The sequence below is a fragment of the Mandrillus leucophaeus genome, unplaced genomic scaffold (genome assembly GCF_000951045.1).
Source record: "Mandrillus leucophaeus isolate KB7577 unplaced genomic scaffold, Mleu.le_1.0 Scaffold1835, whole genome shotgun sequence".
Classification (NCBI taxonomy): Eukaryota; Metazoa; Chordata; class Mammalia; order Primates; family Cercopithecidae; genus Mandrillus; species Mandrillus leucophaeus.
Window position 1 is genome coordinate 110,940 of NW_012101849.1, and position 17,194 is coordinate 128,133.

Below are 17,194 nucleotides of genomic sequence, written 5' to 3' on the forward strand. Positions count from 1 at the left end.
GATACTCCTATGATATATGTATAGATGGTAAGAAAATACATTGCATATGATTTGTAGGTATTTAAGGAATGAATACAAATGGCATTTTGTTTTTGTCTCTCTTGGTAGTGGAACCCCTAAAATACATCTTATATAGAACCCAAACATATTAAAATAGAATTGCTGCAACTCTGCTAGAAGAAATACCAATCCACTCTCTTAGTCTACTCTGGACTCCAAAGCATCTCTACATAATACCGTTTATCTTTAAAATTTTTGCTGGAGACAATGATAGCCTTAAGACCCTCAGAATCAAAAGAACATTAAAAAGTAAATAAGTAAGCAGAAGGTATGCTATGCTCCCATATATTAGGCACAAAATCTTCCTCCTGTTTTCCTCTTCTTATTTGATAATCCTTTCTTTCTTCTTCCTCATCTATGTTTCATGCCTAGTTATGATACCACTACAGCCATGCAGATGGCAGGGTGGCATTTAGAGCTGAGAAGATTCTTGAACACTGTACTAAAATCCCCAGAATATGTGGAGAAGATAGGAAAGATTAGAATATAAAGAGGCCTAGATTGATCCAAGGTGTTTATATGTCAAAGCATATATTCAGGCTTGATGAAAAATAGGAAGTCAAGGATAAAAGGGGATAACAATCCATCTTTCCACACCAATTATAAAACACACCAGCAATACTACTCAAGAATAAACAATGATCACTTTTTAATCATTTGCAAGAGCAAGCACTTTTAAATGGACAGTCTACAAAGCTGTGCAAATGCTTTTAGGAATAGTCAAATGCTACTACTATGTTCTACATGTTTAAAGTTATTCTATGATCTAGTTTCTGTTTTGTAAAAAGAAAATTGTTTTCTATATGCTTTGAAAGTACTAGCAGGCACTCATCATAACATCTGGTAATTTCTTCCTTCTCCTGATTCAAAAGAAATTAAACATTCTTTTTGAGGATTTTCTATATTCCCTTCTGCTTATTTGCAATCAGTTTACATGAGTTTAGTATAGCATTTTCCATCTTATGGGCACTCAGTAGTTGTTGATTAAAGAACCAAATATTAACCTTCTAAAAATATTTTAGTCATTAAGGAAGTTAGTTTAGATCTATGTTTCATACCCTGATATTGACCTGTCACTAAGCAACAGAAATCTGTATTTTAAAGGACTGGAACTCACTCTAAAAATAAATTCTAATACAAATGCCATTACTTAAGACTCCCCACGTTGGCTAGCTTAATTAGTCATGTTCTAACCTGTTCTCTTCAATTAAAAAGAAAGTGTAGAAAACAATCTGCCTTTAACTTGTCAGCAAAGTACTTGCATTCAACTAACAAAGGAGCATATGAGCTCAGAACCATATTTATCCTTAGGTAATTTATATGTAAAAGACAATTCAGCAACCAGTACTATGCTAAAAATGCACGAGGGTTAAAATTTTTCAACAATACCTGTTAAAATTACATTTGTAATATTGTTCCCTCTGTTCAGTTTAAACAAATATAACAAAAAATGTGTTCTTGATCTGTTGCTCAGCATCTTGATTTAAGTAAGTACTCTTCCCCAAGAATGGGTGAGATCCACTGGGAGAGTACTCAACAGACATTACAGATGAGAAAGGAGACATGAAATAGAGTCTGATTGTGAATTATTTTGGCTTTACTCTTAACTCTTCGGTCACTCCTTCTCAGTTTCCTCTATTTACTTCCCTAGAGGAACACATTAATCAAAGGTACTGTCCCTAGTTGTCTTCTCTTTCCTTCTACTTGTGTTTTTTTCCTTGCTGAACTCACTAATTTGCACTGTTTCAACTGTCATCTCAATCTCTCTAGACCTGGGCTCCTTCCTGAGCTTGTTTCACATTTTGTATTACCAGCTGAATATCTCTATCTGGGTGTTGTGCTAGTACCTAAAACTTAACATGTCCCAAACCAAGATCTTCATTTTCCCCAAACAAGACCTTCTGATTATACCCGCTTTTGTTAAAGGCATTCTTATTCTCTCATCCTGGAATCCTACTTTTTTTTTTTTAACTTCTAATAGTTGATCCATTGCTAAGTATTGTTGACTCTATCTCCCCTACTGCACAGTATCTCTTGCACTTTCCTCCATATTGCAATTTCTACTACCACTTCAGTACAAACTGCTATTAATTCTTATCTAGACTATTATATGAGCCTTATAACTGGTCAGTAAACATTTGCTGAAATGAATGTGTGAAATAAATGGTATCCCTACTTTAGGTCTATCACCACTTGAATTCATCTTTTACACATGGCCATATTAAGTTCCTAAAACACAGTTCTAACCTTATTACTCATCTATTCAAAATACAGGTTCCTACTTCCCACATAATTAAATACATTTTTCTATTTCACAGTCACAATATTTCACATTTACGAGCTCTAATCTGTCTTTCCAAGCTTATTTGCAAATTCTCTGAAACAACTTACCCTCACTGGAGCCAAGATAGACTATTCACTTCTCTATACATATTATGCTGTCTCACAACTAGGCCATTTTTCATGTTATTCCTACACCTGTAATAATCCTACTCATCAATCAAGGCCTATCTCAGATGTCATCTCCTCTGTGAAACCTTTCCTAACTCCCCATGATGGTGGTTCCTAACTTTCCTCTGAAACCCTACAACACCTGACTGGCACTTCTTTAAATCATTTATGACCTACCTTTTATTAGGGCAATAAAATAAAGCTTGCCTTATCCCATATGGTTTGAGGAAAGAAATTTGCTTTGTTCATATTTGAATACTCTGCAATGCCAAGAACAGTAGTGTGTATAAGTTCTCAATTAATATTTTTAGGGTAGGGAAAAGAATGAGCAAATAAAGGAGAGTATACATGATACAGGGAAACAATAAGTGGTAAGAACTGAGTTCTAAAATAAAATATTAATCCATATATAAGAGTGGTAGCCAAATTGTAGCCAAACCTCCTTTATACTCATTTTAAGCAAACACTTTTAACCATTATTTTTGGAAATCTAAATTTATTTATTTTTAATACTTGTATTTTACTACCTGCCAGGCACTGTTATAAGTCTTTTATATGTTAATTTATTTAATCCTTATAACAACCCTATTTTACAAATGGGGAAACCGAGGCATACAGACTCAACAACTTGCTTAAGGTTACAAGGTGGCAAAGCCCAAGCAGTCTCATTCCTGAGACTTCATCATGACAATATAGTATACCTATAAACATATACTTCCCTGACTTTAAAATCTGAGTAAATTGGGAGCTGGGTGCAGTGGCACATGCCTGTAATCCCAGCACTTTGGGAGGTCGAGGCAGGAGGATTGCCTGGGGTCAGGAGTTAGAGACCAGCCTGGTCAACATGGTGAAACTCCGTCTCTACTAAAAATACAAAAGTTAGCTGGGCACGGTGGCGCGTGCCTATAATCCCAGCTACTCGGGAGGCTGAGGCAGGAGAATCGCTTGAACCCAGGAGGCAGAGATTGCAGTGAGTCAAGATTGTGCCACTGTACTCCAGCCTGGGCAACAAAGTGAGACTCCGTATCAAGAAAAAGAAAGAAAAATCTGACTAAATTGGAAACAAGGTTGTATTTTCTTGAAAACTCAAGGTCATCATTATAACTTAGCTTTATATAGTACAATGACAAACTGAGAAGGCTGATGAAATGCAGAGGGCTCCTATACTGAACGTACCAAAACAGTCAGGTTTTGTGGCTGTTTTTGTTCTGTTTTTTAGCTTTTCTCTTGATATTAAGCTGTTACTTATTACTTATGGCTATCAGTGTTCCTAAAATGGCTTCATCCTCTTTTCAATTTACTGGGATCTGGGAACCAAGCTTACCAAAAATATGTATTAAGTAGGAGCCAAAGAGGTTCCAAAAATCTTCTTTTACAAAGGTGCTTATGCTTTGTTACAATCAATGCTCCTATATCTTACAATGGCTTTAGGAGTGAATTCCACTAATTCTGTGAGAAGTCTGATCCAGAGATAAACAGGACATTACCATATAATTTCTAATGACTGCATAAAATAATTATGTAAACTAAATGAGGGTCCTAAAAGTTGGTTGGTCATGCTACCCCAAAAGTGATTTATACCAGGCCCAGGATTCATAACTAGAAAATGTAGTATTTCTTAGTTAGAGCAACCAAACAATGCATAATTTCTTACCTTTGCACCACCCAAAAATCCAAGCGAAATGGCAACTCTAGCTCGTAGATCTGGCCTGTCTTTGGGCCACACATAGGAAAGCATTGCTTTTATGATTTTCCGAGTATCAACATCTTTTAACTATTGAAAGAGAGAAAACAAAGCAGTGAATAACATGTCATTTCAAATATAACCATAATTCAATAATATAGAATTTATATATTGAGAAATACATGAAAACATTACAAATATAACTTTTATTATGAATCTAAGGCTAATATCTTTCAAATTCAAAATATTTTGGAGAAAAATTAACTATTTCAATTACTTTAAAAAAAGTTACTTATTTCTCTTAAATGTCTTACTTTCAATTTTAGCCACTCTCATATTGTTAAAAAAGTAATTTAGTGGTCATGAAGGGATATGTACTATACATTTATTTATTAAGCTACCAAAACACTACAGAAAATTCAAAGAAATTTTCCATATTTCCATTTTTGTAGTAGAAAATTTATATACATTTTGGCTATTTGTCAGTTTTTTATTTAAAATATTTTGGAGTCCCATGTCTAAACTCATGGTAGAGCAGAGTTGCAATACTCCTTTTAGGAAAGCAGAGGGTTTAGTATTGCCTATATCAAACAAAGTTGAGTTACTGAAAATTTCCTCACAAATGCAATTTTCCAGTAATACTCAATCTGATCTAAATGCATCTCACATTTTTTCTTTGTTCCATGTTCCTGAGACAACATTCCCATTAAATCCTTTTGCTTTACTTTCAGCTTCAGAGTGAGAAAATTAAGAATAAAAACCACACTTTCTAATACCAAACTAAGGAGACCAATATATATATATTCTAAAACTACTATATTATTATGGTTGGCAAAACAATCCCCATTTAAAAATTAAAATATTAACTTGATTTCTGGAAAAGATATTAAAAAGAATAAAACATACCCAAAAAACACTGAAAATAAAAAGAAAAGAGTAAAAAAAAAAAAGATACTGCTTATTACTGCTGAGGGCATATGAAAATGAGCAGTCTAATACACTGTTAATGGAGAATACGCTGAAATAATTTTTCTGGAGAGCAATTTGCTATCGTTTACAAGCTTTTAAAATAATATTGCCCTTTGTGTCAAGAATTCTACTTCTGGGAATTTATGCCAAAAAAAAAAAAAAACCCTTATAAATATGCTCTAAGTTGAATCAATTTTATCTCCTAAAAATCTCTTGAATCTATTTCTTTCCATTTCTAACCATAAACCTAATCTAAGCTATCATCAATTATCGCATAAACCACTGCAACAATCTCCTAACTGATCTCCCTGCATCTGCTTTGCCCTTATCTAGTAAGTTCACCCTGCAATCAGATTTCCCTTCCAGCTGAAAACCCTTAAGGGGTAGCCTATCATTCTCGGGATAAAAACTAAAATCTGTAACACGGCTTATAAGGCTCTGCTTGGTCTGGCCCCTGAATACCTCTCCAGTTATATTTTATACCACTGCTTTCAGTGTTTAGGCCGCACTGCCTTTCTTTCAGTTCCTTAAACATGCCATAATCCTTTCTGTCATAGGGACTTTACACAGTAATGTCTACTCTGTCTGGAATAATCTCTCTGTAACACCTTCCCCTGTGGTCCCTTCAACCTCTTTCAACTAGTTGATCAACAGCTCAAATAGCATTTCCTCAATAATGCCTTCCCCAGCCCATCAGGGTCCTTTGCCTTAGTCTCACACAGTACATTATTCCTTTCTTTCACAGTATCCATTTCAGTTATAAACTACATAAACAGCAGTACAATTATTTGATTAATATCTGCTCTCCTGCACATTCCACATGAGTAATCACTCTAATAGTAGTGCTCACTGTTGTAACTCAAAGCCAAATACAGTGACTGACATACAATAGGTACCTAATGAATACCTGTTGAATAACGGAATGAAAATTTAGCTATAAGGTTGTTTATACCAATTCTGTTTTAATAGAAACAAAATTGGAAACAGCCTAAATGATACATGTTGGAGAACAGCATAAATAGAGTGAACACATACAACAAAACACAGCCATTCAGAAATATACGTAGTGACAGAGGAATGTCTTAAATGAAAAAAGTAGAGTGAAAAACATATTTTTGTGGGAAAAAATGTGATATACGTAGGAGTTTACACCAAAAGTGTCAATAACAGTAGCTGCGAGTGGGTGGAATCATTGATACTTTTTTATGACTTTTTTTGTTGTTGTTGTTGGCTTGCTTCTACTTTTTATAACTCACATATATTCAGAGGGGTTAGAGAGGGAAGTTATATAATTTTGAGCAGATTTGCAAAGGAATTGGGGGAAACTGTCAACATATAATATAAAACTAACCTGCAGTATATAAGGTACTGTCAAGGCCCAGGACAGTACTTTATATACTACAGGTTAGTTTTACATTATAGTTATCCCTCTAGGACTCAGCAAACTACTTTTCTAGTCTTTTAGGCAGTTTATTGCATAAAAAGTATTAGAAATAAAATTGTTCATATTGTAAAAACACAAGGGTTATCTTCCTGAACTGCTTTAAATACCTAAGATGACAAAAATATGAAATGCTGAAAGTATAGTTCTTAACGTTTTATTTTATACACACACATATACATGCTCTTATAACTGGTAACGCCTTTGAAGGCAGTAATTTTAAAATTCCCTTTCCCAATAGAACTATTATGAAATAAATATAATTTAAAGCATTATAACACGAACTAGGGCATTTCAACCACTTTCCCATTTCATGAGTTTGTCTATCTTATTTTTCTTGATGGAATAATGGAAAAAGGCCCTGTTTTCACATATCTTTAGAAACACTCTCTTCTATCAAAACCTTCTACAACACATCCCAGAATTTCTTCAATAAGGACACAGTGAAGTTATGGCTAAGAGCAAGAAAATTATTCTAGTTGGCTTAATAGTGCATAAAATGTCACTTCATTTAACAAAATGGGTTCTGAAGTTACGTAATCATCCATTATGAGTCCATTAAGCTGTAAAGTACATGAATTCCATTAGTTTTGATAAACTATAAAGTTTGAAAAATAATGCATTTAAGTGGAGACCAAATCAAAGAGGCACCTCAGAGTCCGAGGCACAGTTTTGATTCATAATATTTTACATATTTATGGGGTACACGTGATATTTTGTTGAACGTACAGAATATGTAATGATCAAATCAGAGTATTAGGGGTATCTATCTCCTTGAGTATTTATCATTTCTATGTGTTGGGAACATTTTAAGTTCTCTCTTCCAGATACTTTGAAATACACATTATTGCTAACTATAGTCACCCTGCTCTGCTATCAAACATTAAAACTTACACCTTTTATCTAACTGTAGGTTTGTACCCATTGACCAATCTCCCTCTATCTCCCACGCCTAACCACACACCCTTCCCAGGCTCTGATACCTATCACTCTATTCTCTACCTCTATAAGATCAACTTTCTTAGATAACATGTGATATTTGTCTTTCTGTGCCTGACTTATTTCACTTAACATACTGACCTCCAGTTCCATCCATGTCGCTGCAAATGACAGGATTTCACTTTTTTATAGACTAAGAGTATTCCACATTTATATTATCGAATTTCCCATTGATGGACACTTAAGATTCCGTATCAGCTATTGTGAAAAGTGCTACAATCAACATACAACATGCAGGTATCCTTTTGATATACTGATTATCTTTCCTTTGGATAAATACCCAGTAGTGGGATGGCTGGATCATATGGTAGTTCCAGTTCCAGTTTTTTGAGAAATCTCCATACTGTTTTTCATAATGGCTGTACTAATTTATAGTCCCACCAACAGTGTATAAGAGCTTCCTTTTCTCTGCATCCTCACCAATATCTGTTATTTTTTGTGTTTTTAATCAAGGCCATTATAACTGAGGGAAGAGGATATCTCATGTGGTCTTGATTTGCATTTCCCTGGTGATTAGTGATGTTGAACATTTTCCCACATACTTGTTGGCCATCAACATGTCTTCTTTTGAGAAATGTCTTTTTAATTGAGTTTTTTTTATTATTGAGTTGAGTTCCTCGTATATTCTGAATATTAGTCTCTTGTTGGATGAAGTTTGAAAATATTTTCTCCCATTTAACAGGTTGTCTCTTCTCTCTGTTGTTCCTTTTGCTGTGTAGAAGCTTTTTAGCTTAATATAGTCCCAGCTGTTTATTTTTGGTTTTGTTATCTGCTTTTCAGGTCTTCACTACAAAATCTTTGCATAGACCAATGTCCTAAAGTATTTTCCCTATTTTTTCTTCTAGTAGTTTTACAGGTTCAAGTCTTACATTTAAGTCTTTAATCCATCTTGAGTTGATTTTTGTACATGGTGAGAGACAGGGATTCAGTTTCATTCTTCTATATACAGACTCCAATTTTGCCACCACAATTTATTAAAGAGAGTGTCCTTTTCCCATGTATGTTCTTGATGTTTTTGTCGAAAATCAGTTGGCTATAAATACATGGATTTATATTTGGATTCCCTATTCTGCTCTATTGGTCTACATATGTTTTTATACCAATACCATGCCATTTTTGTTACAATAGTGTTATAATATATTTTGAAGTCAGGTAGTGTGATGTCTCTAGCTTTATTCTTTTTGCTCAGGATTGCTTCGGCTACATGGGCTCTTTTTTTGGTTCCATACAAATTTTGGAATTCTTTTTTCTATTTCTGTGAAAAATGATGTTATAGTTTTCCTTGTAGAGATCTTTCACCTCCTTGGTTAGGTTTAATCCTGAGTATTTTTTTGGTAGCTATTATAAGTGGGATTGCCTTCTTAATTTTTTTCTTAATGATTTCACCATTGGTGTATAGAAAGACTACTGATTTTTGTATGTTGATTTTGCGTCCTGTAACTTTACCAAATTTATTTATCAGATGTAAAAGTTTCGTTGGTGAAGTATTTAGTTTTTTTCTAGATATAAAATCATATCATCAACTAAGAGGGACAATCTGACTTCTTTCCCAATTTGGATGCCTTTTATTTGTTTCTCTTGCCTGATTGCTCTGGCTAGGACTTCTAGTACCATGTTGAATAGGAGTGGTGAAAACAGGCATGCCTTTTTTAATACTTTTTTTTTTTTTTTTTTTTTTTTTTGTGGAAAGGCTTTCAACTTTTCCCTATTCAGCATGTTGTTAGCTGTGGGTAAGTCATATATGGCGTTTATCATGTTGAGTTTTTCTATGCCTCCTGTGCTGAGTTTTTATTATGAAGAGATTTTGAATTTTATCAAATGCTCTTCCTGTGTCTATTGACAAGTGAAAGATTGATTATTTGAAAAGATAAATAAAGCTGAAAGACCACTAGCTAGATTAACCAAGAACAAAATATAAGATTCAAATATGCATAATCAGAAATGGAAAAGGAGACGTACAACTGATACCACAGAAATACAAAATATCATCAGAGACTACTATGAGCACTTCTATGCATACAAACTAGAAAACCTAGAGGAAATAGATACATTTCTGGAAATGTACAACCTCCCAAGATTGAATGAGGAAAAAAACAGAAATACAGAACCCACCAACAATGAGTTTCGAAATTGAATCAGTAATAAAAAATCTTGAAACAAACAAACCAAAAAACCCCAGAACCAGGCAGAGTCACACACAAATTCCATGAGACATATAAATAACTGGCACTAATCCTACTGAAACTGTTCCAAAACATTTCAGGAAGAGGGAATCCTCCGTAACTCATTCTACAAAGGCAGCATTACCCTAAAACCAAAACCAGGCAAGGAAACAACCCAAAAGAAAACAAAACAAAAAACTACAGGCCAATATCCCTGATGAACACAGATGTAAAAATCCTAAACAAAATATCAGTAAACCAACTCTAACAGCACAACAAAAAGATAATATACCATGATCAAGTGGGTTTTATTCCAGGGATGCAAGAATATACGCAAAGCAATAAATGTGATTCACTACATAAACAGAATTAAAAACAAAAATCATCTCAATAGATGCAGAAAAAGCATTCAATAAAATCCAGCATAAACCTTCAATAAACTAGACATAGAAAAAATATACCTCAAAATAATCAAAGCCACATATAGCAAACCCACAGCCAATATCACACTGAATGGGGAAAACTTGAAAGCATTCCTGAGAACGAGAATAGAACAAGGATGCCTACTTTCAACCCCTTCTATTCAACATCTAATTGAGAGTCCTAGCTACAGCAATCAGAGAAGAGAAATAAATAAAAAGCATCCAAACTGGAAAACAGGAAGTCAAATTATCTCTTTTTGCTGATAATATGATCTTACACCTAGAAAACTCCTCCAAAAGGGTCCTAGAGTTGATAAATAACCTCAGTAAAGTTCAGGATACAAAATCAATGTACAAAAATGAGCATTTCTATACATCAATAACAATCAAGCAGAGAACCAATCAAGAGCTCAATCTCATTTACAATAACTACAAGAAAATAAAATATCTAGGAATACATTTAGCCCATGAGTTGAAAGATATCTACAAGAAGAACTATAAAACACTGATGAAAGAAGTCATAGAAGACACAAACAAATAGAAAAACAAACTCAAGGATTGAAAGAATCAATATTGTTAAAAAGACCATACTGTCCAAAGCAATTTACAGATTCAACACTATTCCTATCAAACTACTAATGTCATTTTTCACAGAATTAGAAAAAACTGTTCTAAAATTCATATTGAACAAAAAAGAGCCAGAATACCCAAAACAATCCTAAGCAAAAAGAATAAAGAGGTATCACATTATCTGACTTTAAATTATACTACAAGGCTACAATAACCAAAACAGCCTGTACTGGTGTAAAAATACACAGATAGATCAATCAGAAAGAAAGCCGCATATGTACAACTAACAGATCTTTGACAAAGGTGACAAAAGTATATACTGGGGAAAGGACAATCTATTCAATAAATACTGTGGGGAAAATCAGATAGCCACATACAGAATATTGACACTGGACCCATATCTCTCACTAAAAACAAAAATTAACTAAGGTCTAACTATAAAAAGCCTAGAAGAAAACCTAGGAAAAACTTTTCTAGACATTGGCCTAGGCAAAGAATTTATGACTAAGACTGCAAAAGCACAGATAACAAAAGCAAAAATAGACAAATGGAACTCAAATGAAAAAGATTCTACACAGCAAAATAAATAATTAACAGAGTAAATAGAAAACTTACAGAATGGGAGAAAATATCTGCAAACTATGCATCCAACAAAGAACTAATATCCAGGATCTAAAAGGAACTCAAAGAACTCAACAAGAAAAAAGCAAGTAACTCCACCAAAAAGTGAGCAAAAGACACGAACAGATAGTTTTCAAAAGAAGACATATAAGCAGTCAACAAACACATGAAAAAATATTTAACATCGATAATCATCACAGAAATCCAAACAAAAATCACAATGAGATACCATCTTACACCAGTCAGAATGGCTATTATTAAACAATTAAAAAACAACAGAAGTTGGTGAAGATGTAGAGAAAAGGGAATGCTTATACACTGTTGGTGGTAATGGAAATTAGTACAACCGCTATGGAAAGCAGTATGGAGATTTCTCAAAGAGCTAAAAATAAAACTACCATTCAATCCAGTGATCCTATTCCTGGGTATCTTCCTAAAGGGAAACAAATCATTATATAAAAAAGACACCTGCACTCATATGTTTACCACAGCACAATTCATAATAGCAAAGTAATGGAATCAACCTAAATGTCCATCAACGGATGAGTGAATAAAGAGTATGTGGTATAGAGTACCATCAAGGGACGCAGAGCACGATGGTGGACTATAATGTTCCACCAATCATCCCCCCTCCCTTAAAGGACATCAACTTAACAACTATCTACACAGAAAAGACACCTTCGTAAGAGCCAAAAATCGGGTGAGCCCTCACAGTACCTGATTTTAACGCCGTATTGCTGAGTCACTGAAGAGACAGAAAAAACAGTCCTGAATTGCTGACACCACCCCTCTCCAACACCGCAGAAGCAGTGGTGTGGTGTGGAGAGCATCTCTGTGTGCTGGGAGTGGGAGAGCACTGCAACTGTGAGGTGCTAAACTCAGGTGCTGTCCTGTTAGAGCAGAAAGGAAAACCAGAAACAGGGCGAAACTCAGCTAATGCCTGCCCGCAGAGGAAGCATTTAAACCAGCCCTAGCCAGAAGGGAATCGATCCCATAAACCTTGCCACTGCAGGCTAAAGTGCTCTGTGCTCTAAATAAGCTTGAAAGGCAGTCTAAGCCATAAAGACTGCAACTAATAGGTGAATCCTAGTACTGAACTGTCAGAGATGGTGGGCTGACAGCGAGGGGCACACAATCTACTGAGACACCAGCTAGGGCGGCTAAGGGAGTGCTGGCATCACTCTCCCCTAATCCCAGGTTGCACAGCCACTGCTCCCAAAGAGATCCCTTCCTTCCATGTGAGGAGAGGGAAGAGTGGGGAGGACTTTGTCTTGCATCCTGGATATCAGCTAAGGAACAACAGGATAGGGCAACTGTCAGAGTTGTGAGGGCCCCATTCCAGGCCCTAGCTCCTGGATCCATTTCTAGACACGCCCTAGGCCAGAAGGGAATCCACTGCCTTGAAGGGAAGGACTCAGTCCTACCAATATTCATCACCTGCTAACTGAAGAGCCCTTGGGCCCTGAATAACCAGAAGTGATACACAGTTACTACATCAAAGGTGAGCCTCTGAGAATTGCTGGCTTCAGGTAAGACTCAGTACATTGCCACCCGTGGTGGCTAGGTACAAAGCTCCTTCTGCTTGAGAAAAGCAGGGGGGAAAGTAAAGGGAACTTTGGCTTGCACCTTAGGTACCAGCACAGCTACAAAGGGGTATAGCACCAAGCAGACACTTGATGGTACCAGATTATAGGATTTGACTCTTGAACAGCATCTCCAGACCTGCCCTGGGCCAGAAGGGGGCCCATTGCCCTGAAGCGTGAGTCTCTGGTCAGGTAGCATTTACCACAAGTTGACTGAAGAGCCCTTGGGCCTCAAGGGGACATTAGGGGTAGTCTGGCAGTACTCCCCATGACCTGTGGTGGCTGTGGGTACAGAGTGAGGCTCCTCTGACTTTGGAAAGGGGAGAGGAGTGGGAAGGACTGCATCCTGTGGTATGAATGCCAGCTCAGCCTCAGTAGAACAGAACACTTGGCAGACTTCTAAGGTTTTTGACCCTAGTTCCTGACTCACAGACAGCACCTCTGGACCCGCGCAAGGCCTGGGGGAAGTCGCTGCCCAGAGAGGAGGAACATGGGCCTGGCTGGCAAGGAATGTGGGCCTGGCTGTCTTGGCCACCTGCCGACTGCACAGTCCCAGGGACTTACCGAACATAGGCAGTAGTCAAGGAGTGGTTATAGTACGTCCTCGGTGAGAACCTGTTCCTCCTCTGCTATCAGAATATATACAATATGCCTCAAATTTAAAGCCCCATTACAATGTAAAACTAGTATTCTATTAGTATGAGGAATTAAAGTTTTTAGAAAGAGCTCAACTATATATTGGAATTAGATAATCATAGTTAAAGGAAGCAATTAGATTCAGGAAAAAAAAAAAAACCACAATGATAACAAAGTAATAAATTCAGATAGAGTCACTAAGATCTTTGAATAGTAACAAAATTTTATTTACTTTTTTTTCAAAACTGAGTTTAGAAGAAAAAGTTCAGAAATGACAGAGGGCTGTGACAGAAGCTGAAAGCAACTGAAAACGAGGTGGCCCAAGTGAAAAAATCAGAAGAAAAAGAAACTTGACTGGTATCAGAAACACTCACTGAATACTTATTCCATTAATTAATTAATGTATGTATTTTCAAACACGTGATGGGAAATTCTTATTAATATCCTAGAGGCAATACCTAATAATTGATTAAATCATCACAACTTTTGACAGATTTTAAAATATTTACTTATTTGGTATTAACATATAGCTTCATAAGCTTCATGAGGCTGGACAGGTAAGAAATAATGAAAGGAACATGTACACAATGAAATAGCACAATCATAGTATGGTGGGTCAAAAACAAATACATAAATAAATAAGTATACAAATAAAACTGGAAGTACCAAACTCAGTAGGGTGTAACTGGAAAGCCACAAATTATACTTCTTATGAATTGACAGTGCTCAATTTGACAGTGTGATCTGAGGAAGAGAAGCACTGCCTCATGGCCAAATGTACTACAAGTGAACAGCTATATCTAATAACGATGTAGACAAGGCATGAGAATAAAAAACCAAAACATCTGGAGCAGCTCATTTGGTAGAATTTTCAGATATTAAAGATAACCGTATATTAATAAATTGAATACATGTTCTGTTTCTCAGGTGGGTTAGTTTCTATTTCTTGCCAGGAAAGGTCAAGCACTGAAGCAACAGCCTATTTTTCTACCCGCAGCTCATTCTTTTCAAGGGAGTGAGGCCCAGTGGCCCTTGATAAGAAAATGAAGAGTAAGAAAAACAATGATCTTTTGATAAAGGTAGAAGAATCACCTTTTCCTTAGCTGATAAGGAATTTCTCTGAGAATTCTGGTTTTACAGACATTCCTAAATTCTAATAGCAAGAAATGTAATACCTCATAGAATCAAGGGACTGATTTTGAAAGAAACTACTTGGGGACAAAACTTGTAGTGAGGAACTAAAAAACATTAAAAAAAATTGGAATGTTGTTTTGTAAAAATATGAGCTATAGGCTGAATGTTTTCTCCCTAAAAAACCAATCTAGAAGAAAATTTGAAAGTGTCCATAATTTCAGGGATAAGTCAACTATCCAGAGAAAAGAACTCCCCTCAACCCAACAACTGCAATAAAAGGAACAAACCACTTCAATATTATTAAGGATAACAATGGATTTATAAAAAGATGGTCAAAAACTAGCAAGTTCAGTCGATGTCTAAAAAACCCAGAGTGTAACTGGAAAATTTTTCTTGTGTTGTTGGAGATACACATATAGTGAATTTGGGATAAGAGAAGAAAATATGTATGAGTTGTCAGGAAAGGCTTTACAATTTTTGTTACATTATACTTCAGGGTTTGTTTTCCGAGCTTTGCTGGTCTGAAACTTCAATGAAGAACTTATTCAGTGGTGATTAGACCCTTTCCTTAAATGGATTATGCTACATATTAGATGGATTTGTATTTGACAGTCCATTTAATAATTTACAATAAAAAGAACTACCCGCCAGACTGATATTCAAGTTGGCCAGTCAATGAATTTTCTATCCCAAAGGAAAGACAATTTTAGAAATCAAATGAAGATCATAAGGCTACTTGATTATGTATGAAATCAGAGCTAGAATTCAGCTGCACCATGCCATCCAGGTATGCTTGGCCACTGGTCTAATGTGTCCACTCATTTTAACAAGCCTCTTCCCAATCTTCCAATTTTTAGTCCTCCAAGTTACTCCAAGTTTTAATACCAATTTTTAATATTCCAAGTTACTGTTTCACTTCTTCTGATTACATCAAGCTCTCCGATTGCTTAAGTGAAAATTTCTCTTTAAAAACTACCAGCTTCTGACTGTGTCCAATCAATAAGAATGTGTTTCTAACATAAAAAAAGAGTATGTCAAGCAAAATCTCAGAAAGAATCCTTTCATTAAGGTCTTCATTATTTGTGTCCTTATTAAGAGTACATGGCTAACTAAATTTACTAGCAGACGCCTCTTCAAAGCAGCATATAAATAAAAATTTAAATGCAGGAATAAAGCTCCAAAATCCTTTAAAAATCTGGGGATTCTATTATAAAACAATTTCTTAATACATCTACTTTAAAAACAGGAGTTTTCAAATACTGAAATTGCCATTCCTTTTTCACAAACCCTTTATGATCCCATGCTATATAAATGAATGATTTAAATAACTTCCAAGCAGCATTATTAATACTGATTGTTAGTTGTTAAGAACACACATATGAATAAAAAGTGAAGCAAAGCTGGGTTTGGTGGTGCACATTTGTAGTCCCAGCTACTCAGGGAGGCTGAGGTGGGAGGATTGCTTGAGCCCAGGAGTTCGAGAGCAGTTTGGGCAACATAGAGAGATCCCTTCTCTATATATAAGCACACAAAAAGTAAAGCACTACAGATTTCAGTTGGTTATGCGGTCAAATCTATTATTTGTCACAGTGATAAAACTTCTACATGGCAGTTTAGATATTCTGCCATGTTGTTAAGTTTCTAGACAGCAGAGATTTTGTCTTGTATATCTCCAGTACTTAACACAGAGTTTAGCACAAAGAAGGTATTCAATATATACTTTTTAAATAAATGGATTAGGGTAGAGGACAGGACTTACAATCTCACATTATAACAACCGCAGCTAATATTTATTGAGCACTCACTATGTGTCAAGCACTATTTAAGAGCTTTAACATGGTGTGAGGAGTTCACTCATTTAAATCCCCTTCAAAATTATCACCCTCATTTTACAGATGAAGAAACTGAAGCATACGGAGATTAAGAAACTAGCTCAAGGTCATTCTACTAGCAAGTGATGGAGCCACAATTCAAATCCAGGCAGTCTGGCTCCAGAGCTCAAGCTCTTAACTAGGACTCCATACTATTTCTTTTCTGACATGGTCTCCAAGTTATATGATTCTATGATTCCATTTAGATAAAAAGGCTAAACTAATACAAAGATGGCAAGGGAAAACAAAGGGCTACAGACTAAAGTATTACAATGAGTGTTGCTTTATTTTACTGGAGCAGAAAGAAACTGTCTTGAAGTTTATAGTGCTTGAGCCTAAAAGAAGTAGCTGCTTCTCTTTATTAAGTCAACTTATTTTTGGTTGTGTTTAGAATATTATTAGCAACTATCCTTAAGAGGCCTTGGTGACAGATGATCCTGAAAACTGGCAAATATCATACCAAAAACTAATGCACGGATAAACAAATCTTACTATTTGGGTTAATTTTTTAAAATTTTATTTCACGACATTTTGCTGTTTTAAAAATCAGCTATGAAGGATAATAATGTTCAAAAATGGGACAGAAACATG

General features: G+C 35.5%; 1 protein-coding gene across 5 annotated transcripts in view; it reads right to left on the reverse strand.

Moving 5' to 3' along the window:
- The window catches only part of ABCB7 (ATP-binding cassette, sub-family B (MDR/TAP), member 7), a 112,742-nt gene that overhangs the window by 42,292 nt on the left and 53,256 nt on the right, over positions 1-17,194 (reverse strand). For 3 of the 5 annotated variants that reach the window (XM_011977759.1, XM_011977758.1, XM_011977757.1), the window contains one exon: positions 4,166-4,285. The exons of the other annotated variants lie outside the window; for them this stretch is intronic. In XM_011977759.1, coding sequence (XP_011833149.1) covers positions 4,166-4,285 — 120 coding nt within the window. The remainder of the gene's footprint in view (positions 1-4,165; positions 4,286-17,194) is intronic. 5 annotated transcript variants of the gene reach the window in all.